This window comes from Neoarius graeffei, chromosome 4, assembly GCF_027579695.1.
Source record: "Neoarius graeffei isolate fNeoGra1 chromosome 4, fNeoGra1.pri, whole genome shotgun sequence".
Lineage (NCBI taxonomy): Eukaryota > Metazoa > Chordata > Actinopteri > Siluriformes > Ariidae > Neoarius > Neoarius graeffei.
This window is the reverse complement of record NC_083572.1, coordinates 39,505,612-39,522,248: the sequence shown is the minus strand read 5'-3', so window position 1 is coordinate 39,522,248 and position 16,637 is coordinate 39,505,612. Positions and strand designations below refer to the sequence as shown.

The following is a 16,637-nucleotide window of genomic DNA, read 5'->3' as shown; positions in this document are numbered from 1 at the left end:
ATGGGCCAAAATACCAGCAACAGTGTGTGAAAACCTTGTGAAGACTTACAGAAAATGTTTGACCTCTGTCATTGCCAACAAAGGGTATATAACAAAGTATTGAGATGAACTTTTGTTATTGACCAAATACTTATTTTCCACCATAATTTGCAAATAAATTCTTTAAAAATCAGACAATGTGATTTTCTGGATTTTTTTTTTCTCATTTTGTCTCTCATAGTTGAAGTGTACCTATGATGAAAATTACAGGCCTCTGTCATCTTTTTAAGTGGGAGAACTTGCACAATTGGTGACTGACTAAATACTTTTTTGCCCCACTGTATGTCTCATCTCATCTCATTATCTCTAGCCGCTTTATCCTTCTATAGGGTCGCAGGCAAGCTGGAGCCTATCCCAGCTGACTACGGGCGAAAGGCGGGGTACACCCTGGACAAGTCGCCAGGTCATCACAGGGCTGACACATAGACACAGACAACCATTCACACTCACACCTACGGTCAATTTAGAGTCACCAGTTAACCTAACCTGCATGTCTTTGGACTGTGGGGGAAACCAGAGCAAACCCACACGGACACGGGGAGAACATGCAAACTCCACACAGAAAGGCCCTCGCCGGCCCCGGGGCTCGAACCCAGGACCTTCTTGCTGTGAGGCGACAGCGCTAACCACTACACCACCGTGCCACCCCACTGTATGTCTAATAATTTTTATTATTTTCTTTTATTTTATGTACCCCTAGTCTCCTGTCGTGTTTTATTAATATTGTTTGTGTAGATATTTAAAAAAAAAAATAGAACGTATTTTGATTCGTTTGGCTTTGAGTATCGGTTCAGCTGATTCCTCTGAAGGAGTCGTTCAAATACAATGAATCTTTTGTGAATTGCTCGTCAGTCAGATCATGGGAGCCTGATTCGTTTGATAAACTAGTTGAATATACATGTATTTCTTCCATTACTGTATTGGTTCTGCAGATTTACAAACGCAAAATGATCCTTTTCTGTGTTTATGCCCTAAAGCTGTAATGTCACAGCTGGAGGAGGAGAGGTCCTCGCGCGCACTATCAGCTCACTATGAAGTGTGTGAAAGCGGTGTGCACAAGAGTGACGACTTATTATTTATCTTCCTTGTAGCTGGATGGTAAGTTCTGAACAATTCAGGGACATTTACAGATCTTTTTGTTGGTTCATTTTTGCGGTTTGACTAGTTTGGACTGTAAATGCACAGTGATGTTCACTATAGAGCATGATGAAGTGTGATGTGTTTACATGTGTATAAATAACATCCTGTGCTTAAGCAGGGCTCTCTTTACCCTCACTGATCCATTTCCCAGGGTTTGAATGTGGTTTAAAATGCCACATGATCATCCCATAAAATAGTTTTCTATTGGTCTTACTTATTACTCTTAATATAATTAATGTTTATATAAGGCACACCTTCACCCAGTGTTTCCCTGCTTTGTGTTATCAGAATCACTGTTACTGATTTGTTTTGGCACTTATTTGTCCTGTCTTAATTTGTCACTATTTCTGTGCTGTATCATCTATGTTTTATTATCATGATGGTATAGATGGCTGGAAAAATCATCCGAAGTGATGAGGTGATAGAATGTGGCTTGGATAGGGATGAGGACAAAAGCACCCTGGTTCAAGATGGTAAGCTATAAAGCCTTTTTTTTTTTTAAAGCTGTATAAAAATATGCTGATAGAGTCCTAGATTCAAGATTACAATTGATCGATTATTGCAAGTCATTCTTTAGTGTAAGTTTCCCTGAAGGGACAACTTAACTACACAGCTGAATAGAGCTTAAGTACACAATTGCCTTTGTTATATATTGTCACGCTTTGTAAGGCCTCTATGGAATAGTATCACTTTGTACGAATTCCCACAAGACAACACCTATTTAACTAGAAAAGCGCTCGGTAGAGTGCGTACCTCGGCCAAGCCACATATCATCAACATCAAAATCAAATCACTTGAACCGAGGATAATACTAAAGCTGGACACCAGATTTCATCAAAATCCATTCATTACTTTTTGAGTTACGTTGGGAACAGATTAAAAAAAAAAAAATCCTGGATCTGTATACATATCTGAGTCCTGGATCCACATACATATCCAGATTTGGATCAAATTCTAATCAATTGTTCTTTGGCCCATGGCCCACGTTTCTTCCAAATATCATCAAAATCCGTTCACTACTTTTTGAGTTACGTTGGGAAAAGTCAAACAAACGGAGGCGAAAACATAATCTCGTCCAACATAGTTGATGGAGGTAAAAAGGTATGAATTAAATTTATGGGGAAAAAGAGAGAGAGAGAGAGAGAGGTTGTAGATTTTCCCCATAATTTTGCTTGTTGAAATCTAGTAATTCTTGCTCATTTGAGATCCTGTTTGATGATACAATATGAATTATGTGTTCAGATATTATTCTATTGTCCTAAATTTTGTATTTTGTCTGTTGTTATTCTGTTATTTGTATAATTTTATTAAAACAACAAATCCCTTGTTAACAATGTTCTAAGGTTCATATACTTTTCTGATATAGCACCATAAAGTCTGTGGGCGGCACGATGGTGTAATGGTTAGCACGGTCTCCTCACAGCAAGAAGGTTCTGGGTTTGAGCCCCGTGGCCGGCGAGGGCCTTTCTATGTGGAGTTTGCATGTTCTCCCTGTGTCTGTGTGGGTTTCCTCCGGGTGCTCCGGTTTCCCCCACAGTCCAAAGACATGCAGTCAGGTTAACATAGGGCAGCCTTGGGCTGAAGTGCCCTTGAGCAAGGTACCTAACCCCCCGGGTGCTGTAGCGTCGCTGCCCACTGCTCTGGGTGTGTGTGTGTGTGCTCATTGCTCACTTGTGTGGGTGTGCATGCGTGTGTTCACTGCTTCAGATGGGTTAAATGCAGAAGACGAATTTCACTGTGCTTGAGTATGCATGTGACAAATAATAAAGACTACTTCTTTTAAGTCTTACAAGTTTATAACAATTATTTAGACTGAGACAATTGATGATGAAGATGATGAGGATGATTAGACACAACCTACATTTTACCGAATGTTCTGAAGAATTTCATGTAGGTGGGAATAAAGTCGTGCAGTGCACTACGAAACATTTCCATTTGTCTTGCTTACTTTTGCTTTTCTTCTGAACTAACAATGCAGATATCTTTATGGAAAAATACATCTGCAATATTAATCAATCATAACACATTAAATGTTAAATAAAAGAGAGAAAAAGTTCATTGAATAATTCATTTGGGATAGGTGGGAGAAAAATAAACAGGCATGTTCAGTCAAGGCCATAATTCATTAATAGTTTGCATTCCATTCTGTCTGTGAAAAGCAGATTCATTATTGAAGGAGTTTTGCGCTCTGAAGCCAGCAGCTGAGTAGGAGCATATTTCAGCCATGGATTTGGCCAAGCATATGAACATTTAAGCTTGAGAATAAATGCTGGGGGCAAATACTTGTCTGAGGCCGAAAGCTGTTTTCTGTATTCCTTAAATTTACATTATATATGGTGTATTTCAGAAGTTTAGTTTCACTGTCTTTAAAAGATATGCATCCTACTTTGAGTCCACTACAAATATATCTGATACTAACACATTATTACTTTCCTTTCTCTTCATAAATCGGGTGTGTTTTTAGTTTGAGTCAACTGCAAGGCAAACCACACGTAGCACAATTATTTGTTGGGCAGTAAGTCGACTTCAAATTGATTCAAATATCTGCTACATGTGAATTCACCTTACTTATTCCATTAAGTACAGATTGACACTAGTATTTCAATATCGTTACTCAAGTCCTTTTTATACGCAATTACTTTATATTGAAGTGAACCTCTAACACTCTGTCTATCCATGGATGTACTTCAGTACACTCCACAGTGTTTACAGGACTATTGTAAAAAAAAAAAAAGAGAGAGAGACTCAGGGAAATAGTGAGGATCCATATGCAGGTGTTTACTAATGGACACAATCCAGAGTCCAAAGAAGTCCAAAGGGGAAAAAAATACCTGTTTCAAATCATACTCAGATAAGGCATTATTTAACAGTTATTCCACGAAACAGAGTCGTACATGAGCCGATAACCGACGAGGCCCGTAGTGCCGATTTGGCTATAAGCCGTGTACGACAAGATTGAGTGGAATAACTCTTTTATTCTATCCACATTCACTGGATTTTGAGAAACGGAGCATTTTTATTCTTATTTTTTGCAAATTCAACAAATAAAAATTTTGTACAAAACATCTGACAAAATAATTTCCACTTCGAATGTCAACAAACTGGCGAAATGACAGTAGCAATTTGTGAAAAATGCTATAATAATAATTCTTCAAAAATAAAAAAAGATACGTTCTTACCATCAAATACTTTCGTTCCATATTTTGTTGCTTTTTTATTTTTTGTGGTTTTGTTTTCAAGTAGAGTTTTTATTTCATCCTCGGTTGGTTCAGCAACACGCTTCGCCAATTTCTTCTTGTTCTTCTTTTGGGTTTTTTTGGCGGTTGGGGTGGCAAACCAACTTAAAGGTGCATTACTGCCACCGACTGGGCTGGAGTGTGGAACAGGAGATAATGGGGGGGGTGAACTATATACTTTTAGCAATTTCTGTTTCTTTTAAATACTTGATAACAAAGTGATATATCTGACTTGATGTGCTCCTCCATTTTGTTTTTCTCTACTCATGGGATATGAGCTGATATCCTAGTAGTAGAGTAGCCAATCAGAGTGTGCGACTGCTCATAGACAGTGAATGTGGATAGAATAAAAAAAAACAATATCCAAAGGGTAATTCAGTGGTAAGGTTAACTTACAGGCAGAGATTGATACATAGAATATCAGTATCCATTCTGGGCAAGAGTTATTCATAAAGTGAGAGATGGAGAAACTGGGCAAGATCATACACAGAAATGAACAAAAGCTTCAGAAGTTACACAAATGGAAACTGTCAGTAAGGCTTGATGTTATTTCTCAGTGTCCGTGTATTTTTATATACTATATAAATAAATGAGGAAGAGTCTGTAGAACTTGGCAGGTTGCCCTCTGTGGCATGGCGGAGAACTGTCTGTTACTGATGTGACAGCTATGATGAGAGAATTTGTTTTACTCACTAATTGGCAAAAATCTCAGGGTTGTATTTTCACAGAAAATCTATTGGATTATGCCACTTCAGCTTGTTTCTGTTATTATTTGAGATAAGAAACAATAAAGGCTCATGTACATTATAATGTTTAGTATCTAGCTTATTTAAAGGGGAACTGAAGCCATTTTTAAACTTGCTTTATTTCTTAATTAACGCGTTATTCAATTACATTTTCGGTTTTAGTAACCTTATATCGTGACTCATATTGGCAACTAATTGCAATTGAATATTATACTTATCGGCCTATTCGGGTTTTAGCCATGTTGAATTTAGTTCGTTTGGTCCATGGCAGGCATCGCTTTTTCCGCACAATCTTCACGAGACTTGTGCGAGACTTCGAAATGTGAAGTGTCAGCCAGGTGTCAGTGCCGCCATTTTGAAAACTGTTTTCCAAACGAAATATTGCACAAAAACGAGTTTAAATGACAATTACTGCCTACTTTTTACAAACTTTCCTGATTGCTATCAAAACAAACAAAACTTCCGGCTTGATTACGTCAGCATTCAAAAGAGAGCACGCGTGTCTTTTGACAACCCCTGTGTCTAAAATCGCTCCCTACTCACTATATAGGGCACTATATAGTGAGGACGCCATTTTGTAGTGCTGTCCGAAACCTTAGTGAGGATTATTACACCCTATATAGTGCACTCAAAGTATCCCACAATGCATCATGAAAAGTAGTGTATAACGATGGTCACTAACCAAAGCAGTATATCCCATCATGCATTGCGGTCGCGCTGAAAGAAATCAAATTAAAAGTTTCAAATTTGATTTAATAAAAAGCAGCGGCAAAGAAGAAAGTATTCAGCCGTGATTTAAAAAGAACTGAAAGATGCAGGTACTTTGTATTTATTAATGTGGGAAATACACTCAGTATAATATGGATTTATCACAAAAATATATGCATGTATTTATTATTTTGAAGACCCACCAAGCGACTGATTTGACACGTTTTAATTGTGTGACAGTAATGACATAAATAGCAGCGCGACGGGCTAGTGTCCGAAAGCGTTTTTTTTTTTCATTTTACCAATGAGCTCACTATATAGTCCTCTATATAGTAATTCCCTATTACTATATAGAGTAGTGAACGAGTGAGCAATTTCGGACACAGGGAACGTTGGCAGATGTCTGTTACTTTGATTTCCGCTGTACGTTTTACTTCCGTTTCTACGAAGTCTCGCACAGGTCTCAATGAATCTCATTTACGGCCGTTGCTTTGACATATGGACTGATATATTACATAGCATATTTCAGACACTCATAAATTGCTATAGCAGTGACAAAATAGCTATCAAAAATGCATTCCTATATTTAATAAAATGAGGTAAATTGAATTTTGATAATTACAAAATTGCCTTCAGTTCCCCTTTAAAAGCTCTTGTTTGTTTTCTACTCATGACACGACGTTTCCTCAGATTTACCAGGGAAGACGGTGACTAACATAGCTCCAGGCAGGACCCTGCAGAGACTCAGTCCCATACCTGAGCTTGGTCCTGGAGAAACTAAAGCAGATCCAGCTTCTACAGGATCCTCTTCTGCCCTCTCCTCTGTGGATAGGCGTAGCTTTGTCTCCTCTTCCACAGACTCCTTACCTGACAGTCAGGATGCTGAAGGTGAATCAAATGTCTTTGCTGTTATTAATATGGGTGCAAAAATGAGTACCAATGAGTGCATATAAGTACCATTTAGGTGTATACAGAGTATTAACCAGCATCATATGATCAGGCCGTTATAAAGGGGTTGTTCTTGTTTTATAATTAGCATCAAGCTATAAGGCTCGAGGGTAATCAGGCTTAACTTTTGCTTAATGCTGTATGTCTTCTTCAAAGACCACATGCAGCACTTTTTTTTCACGTTATGTTTCTAATTCATGTAATTGCAATTTCATGTGATCAAGTTCAAGTATCAGCTTTCCACAGGTTGTAGTATCAGTATTAATGGGGCTGATACTTCATGGGTGTTTGTTCTTATTGTATGGGAGTAGTCAAAACTGTTGACCTATACTAAATCGTTTTTCGTAATCCAAATTTACCCATGTTAATCCAAAGTTAATTGCACTTCAAATAAGTATAATTTGAATATATCCATTTAATCTGATCTCCGGGTGTGGAAAAGACACTAGAGGTGACCTTTTGACTTAAATGAAAGAAAAGATCACCAGTAAAGATGAATGGTAATTGATTAGGCCTTCAAACAACTCCCTGAGTTCCCTCTCTCTTAGGGAGGAAAATATGATTCCTTAAATTATGCATGTGTTAGGAAATGCCATGGGAGAAAAGGGTGCTTTTAAATGTTATAAACAAGAGGTGCAGACAGATACCATTATGGGACTTTGAGTGTCTCTCTAGAAGCCAAGATGTTTCTTTGAAGCTTTTAGGTTTTATGACATGTGTGATGATGTACTCAGTCTTCTTGTCACAAGTCATTAAAGACTTTCTTTAGCTATACAGTTTAATGATATTCATGTTTATGAAGGCTGTTATGGCACAGCATAGGTTCGTTGCCTGTTGTAATCTTCTGCATTTGTATAAATATAAATATGCACTCATCATTCATTTTATTAGGAAAGTATATCTGCTCATTTATGCAGTTGTCCAATCAGCCAGTCATGTGGCAGCAGCACAATTCATAAAATCATGCAGAAACAGGTCAAGAGATTCAGTAATCGTTCACTTCAAACATCAGAATGAGAAAAATTGTGATCTCTGTGATTTTCACCGTAGTATGGATGTTGGTTTAAGTCAGATGGACCGGTTTGAGTATTTCAGAAACTGCTGATCTCCTGGGGTTTTCACACACAACAATCTCTAGAGTTTACATGGAAAGGTGCAAAAAACAAAACAAAAAACCCATCGATTGAACAACAGTTCTGTGGGTGGAAACACCTTGTTGATAAAAGAAAAACGGCCAGATTGATTCGAGCTTCCAGGAAGGATATAGTAATTCATATAATCACTCTTTATAACCATGGTGAACAGAAAAGTATCTCAGCATGTGTAAAACATTGAACCTTGAGGTGGATGGGCTACAACAACAGAAGACCACATCAGGTTCCACTCCTGTTAGCCAAGAGGACTCTGAGGCTATTATGGACACAGACTCACTCAAACTGGATGAAAAAAAATCACCTCTTTTGCCAATCTTCAACCGGTCTGTGCCCATGATAGCCTCAGGTTCCTTTTCTTGGCTGGTAGATGAGGAACCTGATGTCTTCTGATGTTATAGCTCATCCACCTCAAGGTTTGATGTGTTGTGTGTTCTGAGATGCTTTTCTGCTCACCATGGTTGTAAAGAGTGCTTATTTTAGTTACTATATACCTCCTATCAGCTCAGCCCAGTCTCGTAGTTCTCCTCTGATCTCCCATATCAGCAAGGTGTTTCAGCATGCAAACCCTCCACACATGGGATGTTTTTTTGTTTTTTGCACCTTTCTGTACAAACTCTAAAGACTGTTGCATGTGAAAATCCCAGGAGATCAGCAATTTCGGAAATACTCAAACCAGTCCATCTGACACCAACAACTATGCCATGGTTAAGTCACAGAGATCAGACATTTTCCTCTATTCTAATGTTTGAAGTGAACATTAACTAAATCTCTTGACCTGTTTCTTCATGATTTTATGCATTATCTTGCTGCCATATGATTGGCTGATGAGAATTGCATAACTAAGCAGGTGTATAAGTGTTCCTATTAAGGTGGATGGTGAGTTTGCATTGATGGATCAGATGGATGGATGGATGGATGGGTGTCCAGTGGAATGCAGAATCATTTAAATGACAATTCAAAACCGCTAATACCAAGCCAAGTCCTACACAGGCTAGCTTTTCGAATAGGCCAAATACTTTGCTTATGGTATCTATGAACATTTTCCTTCAAAGAGCTGCATCAGTGTTCAAACCACCTGTTTATGCTCACAATGTATGCAATTAGTACAGGCATATGTGAGCTGGCTATTAAAAATTCTTGCTGACTAAACTGATAAACTGCAAGACAACTGTTCGTATAATCCATTAAGATGCCTTGAGACAGCTTATGTTTTCCGCTCTGTGATCGCTATGAATAAGGAATGACTTCCTTGCTTATTGCCTGATATTCCTTTGATTACTTCTTCTCTACTGATCAGATGCCTGTGCGGGGATCATACTCAACTGCCTCTTCTGCCAGTTCTATGATCTATGTCTCATGCTGCCTGACACATGTAAACGTGCCACGACTCAAATCTGCCCAGCCTGCAGCTATTTGTTTGCTCCGTTAGAACCAGCTGAAAGCGGCGATTGGAACCGTCACTGCGACACTGACTGTGGCCTTTTTGACGCCTGCCAAGAAACCAGCGATTGTCTGGAGTTAGCCATGGAGATTTCAGAGATTTGTTACCGTTAACGTGCTAACAAAGCCAATAGATTAGGCAGTAGAGTTGAAGACTACAGGTCTATTCTGAAGCCAATGGGTAATGCAGCATTTTCATCATTACTGTTTACTTCACCTAATGTGGTGTCAGTTGATACACTGCACAAACATCAACTCTGAATACAGTATGTCTATGGAGTTCCCTTTAAGTAATGGTAAGTTTTGGCTTGGTGAACCACACCATTGTACAAGTTTAAACAACAACCTTTGAAGAAACACAAAATAGGTGGAGGTGAGTAGATTCTGGAGAAGAACCAAGAGATGCTGACACAAGGTCTTGTGTCTGCTCGTGGTAGTTTTATCAAAAATAGTGGATGTCATGAGGAGGTGGAAATGGTCTTCATGTTATCCTTGAGCATGCAGCCTGTTTGAGTTGGAGTATGGTTGCTAACACAAACTGCATGAGATGTTGTTTCTGTAGGACACTTGTCTTTCTAGAACCCATCGACCTTTGGTCTTTCCTCTATTCAGGAAGACTACTCACTCCAGGGCACAGTAACAACTTAGTAGATCAGTTCAACCAGATGTGCGCTTGTCATGTAATGGGAAAGCAGTGGGTACAGAATATATTCTTCTTGACAGTATAGTGTATATAGAGATACACTATATTGCCAAAAGTATCTGGACACCTGTCTGTCATACCCATTTGTACTTATTGATATTCCATTCCAACATGTCGCGCGCCCCCCTGCGCTGCTGCTCTAACAGCCTCTACTCTTTTGGTAGGGCTTTCCACTAGGTTTTGAAACACAGATTGAAGAATCAGTACTTTCTTTCCAAATCAACATGACTGGAATTTGTTTTAGTGAGCTCATTAAGCTATAACGCAGCTGTCAGAATTAACTATTCAGTCACAAGAGCCTTAGTCTGGTCAGGCAAAAAGGCCTGGTGGTGTTCTAATTCGTCCAGAAGGTGTTCACTGAGATTGAGGTAAGGGCTCTGTGCAGTACATTAGAGTCCTTCCATTCCATCCTTGACAAACCATGTCTTCATGGAATTCTCTTTATGCTTGGGGACGTTGTCATGCTGGAACATGTCTGGGCCTCTTAGTTTCAGTGAAGGGAAATCGAGACATCCTAGACAATTGTGTGCTTCCAACTTTGTGGCAACAGTTTGGGGAAGAACCACATATGGGTGTGATGGTCAGGTGTTCACATACTTTTGATGATGTCGTGTCATTTTGTATCACACTAGTAATTCAAGGTGACGTGTTATTGTGGTATAATTTTGAAAAGGTTTCACCACTCATCAGGGTACCATCATCAGTTTTATGAAACACTGGGAGCTTCCTAAGGATTTAAACCTCTGCGTGTGATTCCTACCAAGCATGTCATGAAACTGTTCAGGTTCACAACATCAAAGTCAACAATTTTGAATCCCTCCAACAAATAAGAACATAATTATTGAGATTCGCAGGAGTCTTCTTTTACAGCTTGTTCTGAATGTCACTATAGAATTAATTTTGGTTCAGTTAGTCTGTGTTTACATATTGAAATTTGCCAGTAACATTAGAGGATGTATGACATAAAGATGAATGAATGTTATGATTTTCAAAAATAGTCAGAATAGCAGTTTGACTGTTCCAGAACTTTCAAACGGCACTCTATCAGTATGTCCCTGCAGGAAAAAAAGATAACTGGCCAAGTTTATTGTTCTCCTGCTGTTATCTTCATCCAAACCTCTTTTACAGTGTGTAAAAGCATTTATCAAAGAAAATTAATGTTTTCCTTGCAGAATCTGGCTCATGGCCTAGTGTGTAAACCAGTATATCGCATGAAATTGTTCCTAAACTCCATTTTAACTCCAAAGAGAAATAATCTGTGTTGTAGTTATTTCAGTACTCGCTTAAATAATTTAATATGAATGCTGCATTGCGTCACTGATGCATGTTCAACACAACAGGCTTAGACAGTTTCAAAAGTGTTCTCAGGTCACGTCCAATTTGCTACCATCTTAAGTAATTATAAAACCCAGCTTATTATGGTGCCATAAAATAGCTTATTGTGTCCCACGGTGGTTTTTCTACACAAGTCATTCTTGTGCAAACAGATGCTTGGTTAAACCAAAAACATCTGTATGTCTTAAACTTTTTGGATCCTTGTCAAATTTCCTGATAGCTTTGGGAGTCGCATGGGCTGTTTAGATTTTCTAATGGTTTTGCATACGGTGTGAATTTTCCTGTCATCTGCTCGAATTTATTTCATGATGTCTATATACAGAGCAATGTGCAATCTCTGACTGCTTCTCTGGGACTTGTTTTAGTGCATTACAGTTTGTGAAGAAGAATGAAATGTAGAATGATGTTATTATTGTATAGTAACATTAAAAAGAAGTAGATACGGAATGATTTGTTTTATTTTACCATTGGCAAGCAGTCTGTCTTCATTATGATGCTATGTATGCATGTTTCTTTCTTTCTTTCTTTCTTTTTTGTAACCATAATAAAGCTTTTCATATTGGTACCCAGCTTTCTGTTCACCTCGTTAATGAGAGACAAGACAAGGCTTTCCTCTGAAGTCCACAACATTCGGTTTGTTTGTTTATTTATTTATTTATTTAAATCATGGTATGCGCAAGCCCCAATTAAATATTAACATTGTCCATTTATAGTGCTTTTTTTAAGCATTTCCATCTCCTAAAGCCATGTTCTAAGGGGAAATCCAGTCCCAAAACTTTGTCACTCTGTGTCTGACATGACCATGTGGCTTTTTGCGGTTAACATGTACTACACTTACACAGTAATTTTGGCCAATGCTGTTGATGCACTTATAGTAGCGGCATAAGTAGTAGTTGAACTGCTGTTGTGGTTTTATAATCTTCTGAAGTGGACAATAGAGTTATTTGATGAGATAAACGCTATTTGTTTGACTGTTCCTCTTATGAAGGGTCATATTCGGCCAGTTTTTAGAAAATAAAATTTGATATTACCAAGAAAACACTGATGATTTGTGTTATTAAATGCTATGATATTTAAAGCACAAGATGTATATGGTGTATTAATAAACAAATTCACATAACCAACCTTTAATGGTACTCGTGTGTGCGCTATTGTTTAGTGTTACCAAGTACAGTATTTAATATCTTTTAAATTATACTGATGAGTTGATCCTATAGTGCTATACAGAAGTTCTAATAAACCAAATATCTGATCATACAGCATGAAAACCAGAGAACTCTTACTCCACTACATTACAACCAGAGCAATATTTATTTACAGCATACAAAATTATATTTTGTAGTACACGTGTCGGGCAGCACGGTGGTGTAGTGGTTAGCACTGTCACCTCACAGCAAGAAGGTTCTGGGTTCGAGCCCAGTGGCTGACTTTCTGTGTGAAGTTTACATGTTCTTCCCATGTCTCCATGGGTTTCCTCTGGGTGCTCTGGTTTCCCCCACAGTCCAAAGACATGCAGGTTAGGTTAATCAGTGGCTCTAAATTGTGAGTGTGAATGGTTGTTTGTCTCTATGTGTCAGCCCTGTGACGACCTGGCAACTTGTCCAGGGTGTACCCTGCCTCTCACCCATAATCAGCTGGGATAGGCTTCAGCTTGCCTGCGACCCTGTAGAGCAGGATAAGCAGCTACAGATAATGGATGGATGGATAGTGTACACATCATCTGAGAGGGTGTGTGTGTCGGCTATATTCCCAATCAATGCAACAACCCCCTCCTTTTCCTAAGTTAGGATGTGTGCCTTTGGGCTTTCCAAACTTAATATATATTCCCTAACGGGTGCTTTGTAGCTGCCATGTGGACTTACATTAAAGATACCTTTCAATCAGCAAGCCATCTCTGTCTTGTGACAGGCAATTTTCCTCTGTGTCCAATTAATAACCTTGTTTGAACAATTAACCCTGCAAGTTCTTTCAAAACCTCAAGAGACTTTTGAAGGTCTGTAGAGCTTATCAAGGATTTAACCCATCACTAGTTCAACCACCGTTTAAACAGTTCAAATCAGGGTTGAAAGTTCAACTTTATCCTCTTAGGTCACAAGACTCCGACCATCATCCAGGTGTTGTCGTATTAGAAGGCGTGTGGACTGGCTCTGCAGAAGGCACATATGGCAGGAAATGATGGAGCATGGTACAGTATCTCTGTGCCCCTACCCCCTGTGGAGGTGAGGAAATTAAAGAGGCACACAGCAGGAGGAGGGAATGGATGGGCCTTGACTGGGGGGAAGGGGTGGAGTTAATTACTGCGTAATGAGGAGCAATTTATTGTGTTCTTGTTAAGCACATAAAAATGCCGGATGCACTATACAAAGGCTATGTGTTAATGTGTCCCTCCTAATGCTTGGTAGCAAAGGTCCCGAGAATTTGAGGCATCTAGTGTGGAAAGTGACTGAGACATCCCCTTAAGGGTCCCGGAGCCATCGGATTAGCCCGGCTGCTTTTAGTGTCTGTCCCTGGGTCAGGGGGAATAATGAAAGCGTTGCATTAGTAGAGTATTGATCCCACACTCCATGGCCTCTGCTGATGAGGCTGCTATAACTCCTCCTAGCCACCTCTCCACCCCAGTAAATCTCAGTCTATTTAGCTCAAACTCTGCTGTTTATCTTCAAAGCAGATTGTGGGTTTTTTTTTGAAAGTCTGTCCAGTATTACAGGGATCATCAGGAATACCAGTAAAAACTGATACAGTAAAAAAGTGACCAAACAATTAATAGGATTATCTTACTACCCTGAACATTGTTTCTGTTTTGTGTAATGTTTTGTCACCTTTATATTGCACGTAAAAAAATGGACCAAGATGGTATATAACTTTAGTGTGTGTGGGGGGAATCAGAACGAGCTTTATGTTTCATCAGTCATAACCATCCTATTTCTTTATAGCTCCTGCTTCAGGAAAGGTCCAAATCTTTACATGTGATATATGCAACATGTGCAGAACAAAGCTCATGCCATCGAAAAACAGGCCATCCGCCATGATTTTTATTGACCGTCTGTCATGATGCTCCTCAGAAGCACCTACATGTATATAGTGCAGTATCTTTATTACAGTGAAACCTCAGGAGTCTTTATTTATGGTGGCACAGAGCATGGTGTATCACTGTTATTGATTGCATGTACAACCCCAATTCCAAAAAAGTTGGGACGCTGTGTAAACTGTACATAAAAACAGAATGTGAAGATTTGTAAATCATGGAAACCCTATATTTCATTGAAAATAGTACAAGAACAACATATCAAATGTTGAAACTGAGAAATTTTATTGGTTTAGAAAAATATATGCTCATTTTGAATTTGATGTCAGCAACATGTTTCAGAAAAGCTGGGACGGGGCAACAGATGACTGAAAAAGTTGTGTAATGCTAAAAAAAAAAACCCTAATTTGGTTAATTGGCAACAGGTCAGTAACATGATTGGGTATAAATAGAGCATCCCAGAGAGGCGGAGTCTCTCAGAAGTAAAGATGGGGAGGGGTTCACCACTCTGTGAAGGACTGCGTGGGCAAACAGTGCAACAATTTAAGAATAACGTTCCTCAATGTAAAATTGCAAAGAATTTGGGGATCACATCATCTATGGTCCATAATATCATGAAAGGATTCAGAGAATCTGGAGAAATCTCTGTATGCAAGAGACAAGGCTGAAAACTGACATTGGATGCCTGTGATCTTCAGGCCCTCAGGCGACACTGCATTAAAAGCAGACACGTGTCTGTAGTGGAAATCACTGTATGGGCTCAGGAACACTACAGAAAACCATTGTCTGTGAAAACAGTTCATTACTCCGTCCAGTTAAAACCAGATATAAACAATATCCAGAAACACCGGCGCCTTCTCTGGGCCCGAGCTCTTTTACGATGGACTGAGGCGAAGTGGAAAATTGTCCCGAGGTCTGACGAATCAAAAGTAGAAATTCTTTTTAGAAATCATGGACACCACATCTTCCAGGCTAAGGAGGAGAGGGACCATCCAGCTTGTTATCAGTGCACAGTTCAAAATCCAGCATCTGTGATGGTATGAGGGTGCATTAGTGCACATGACATGGGTAGCTTGTACATCTGGGAAGGCATCATTAATGCTGAACGATATATACAAGTTTTAGAGCAATATGCTGCCATCCAGACAAAATCGTTTTCAGGGAAGGCCTTTCTTCTTTCAGCAAGACAATGCCAAACCGCTTTCTGCACATATTAAAACTGCATGGCTCCATAGTAAAAGAGTCCGGGTGCTAAACTGGCCTGCCTGCAGTCCAGACCTGTCTCCCATTTAAAACATTTGGTGTATTATGAAGTGCAAAATAAGACAAAGGAGACCCCGAACTGTTGAGCAACTGAAATTGTACATCAGGCAAGAATGGGACAACATTTCTCTTTCAAAACTATAGCAATTGGTCTCCTCAGTTCCCAAACGTTTACCGGGTGTTGTTAAAAGTAGATGTGATGCAACACAGTGGTAAATATGCCCCTGTCCCAACTTTTTTGAAATGTGTTGCTGACATCAAATTCAAAATGAGCATATATATTTCAAAAAACAATGAAATTTCTCAGTTTCAACATGTGAAATGTTGTCTTTGTACTATGTTCAATGAAAAATAGGGTTTCCATGTTTTGCAAATTATCGCATTCTGACTTTATCTACAGTTTACACAGCATCCCAACTTTTTTGGAATTGGGGTTGTAAACCAGCTGTGAACATTGCATTACAGTGAAAGCACAGCTATAAATACAAGCATACTGTATACTGCAGGTTTTCAGGTCGTTGTAAGAATCCGAGTCAGACATCACCTTGATCATACAATATTCTGTTCCTGACAAATTATACATGTTTTGCCATTTTAGAAGTTATAGCATGTTTGTATTTTCTGGCTCAATTGTCACACAATTTGTACCAATATAAAATGTTTGCCTGACGTAAGGGAATATTCTAATCTGATTAGTGTGCTGAGTAGCCCATTCACCTTCCATGCTACAGCCCAAATAGAAACGTTTCATCTCCAGATGAATCTGCATTTGAAATGGTCTCTCCAGACAAATGAGTAGCTTGTGGAATAACTGCAGAATGTTGACGAGGCTTCTTTCAGACAGGTATGAATTAACAGAAAAGAGTCTGTCAGCCATGGAAATTTGTAAGAAGCTGTTAC

The 16,637-nt window shown here is 39.0% G+C and overlaps 1 protein-coding gene across 1 annotated transcript; it reads left to right on the top strand.

The window, feature by feature from the left end:
- Positions 1-922: 922 nt before the first annotated feature.
- mdfic2 (MyoD family inhibitor domain containing 2) lies at positions 923-10,412 on the top strand. Its single transcript, XM_060918214.1, has 4 exons — positions 923-1,137; positions 1,568-1,652; positions 6,560-6,757; positions 9,269-10,412. Exons 1-4 carry the CDS (start codon positions 1,135-1,137, stop codon positions 9,523-9,525), a joined length of 543 nt encoding a protein of 180 aa, XP_060774197.1. The 5' UTR covers positions 923-1,134; the 3' UTR covers positions 9,526-10,412.
- Positions 10,413-16,637: the final 6,225 nt, after the last annotated feature.

What these genes read in the sequence shown, in the direction of transcription:
- mdfic2 (XM_060918214.1), top strand. An exon ending in AAGCACCCTGGTTCAAGATG is followed by an intron (nt 1,653 to 6,559) that starts GTAAGCTATAAA and finishes ACGTTTCCTCAG; the next exon opens with ATTTACCAGGGAAGACGGTG. An exon ending in TGACAGTCAGGATGCTGAAG is followed by an intron (nt 6,758 to 9,268) that starts GTGAATCAAATG and finishes TCTACTGATCAG; the next exon opens with ATGCCTGTGCGGGGATCATA.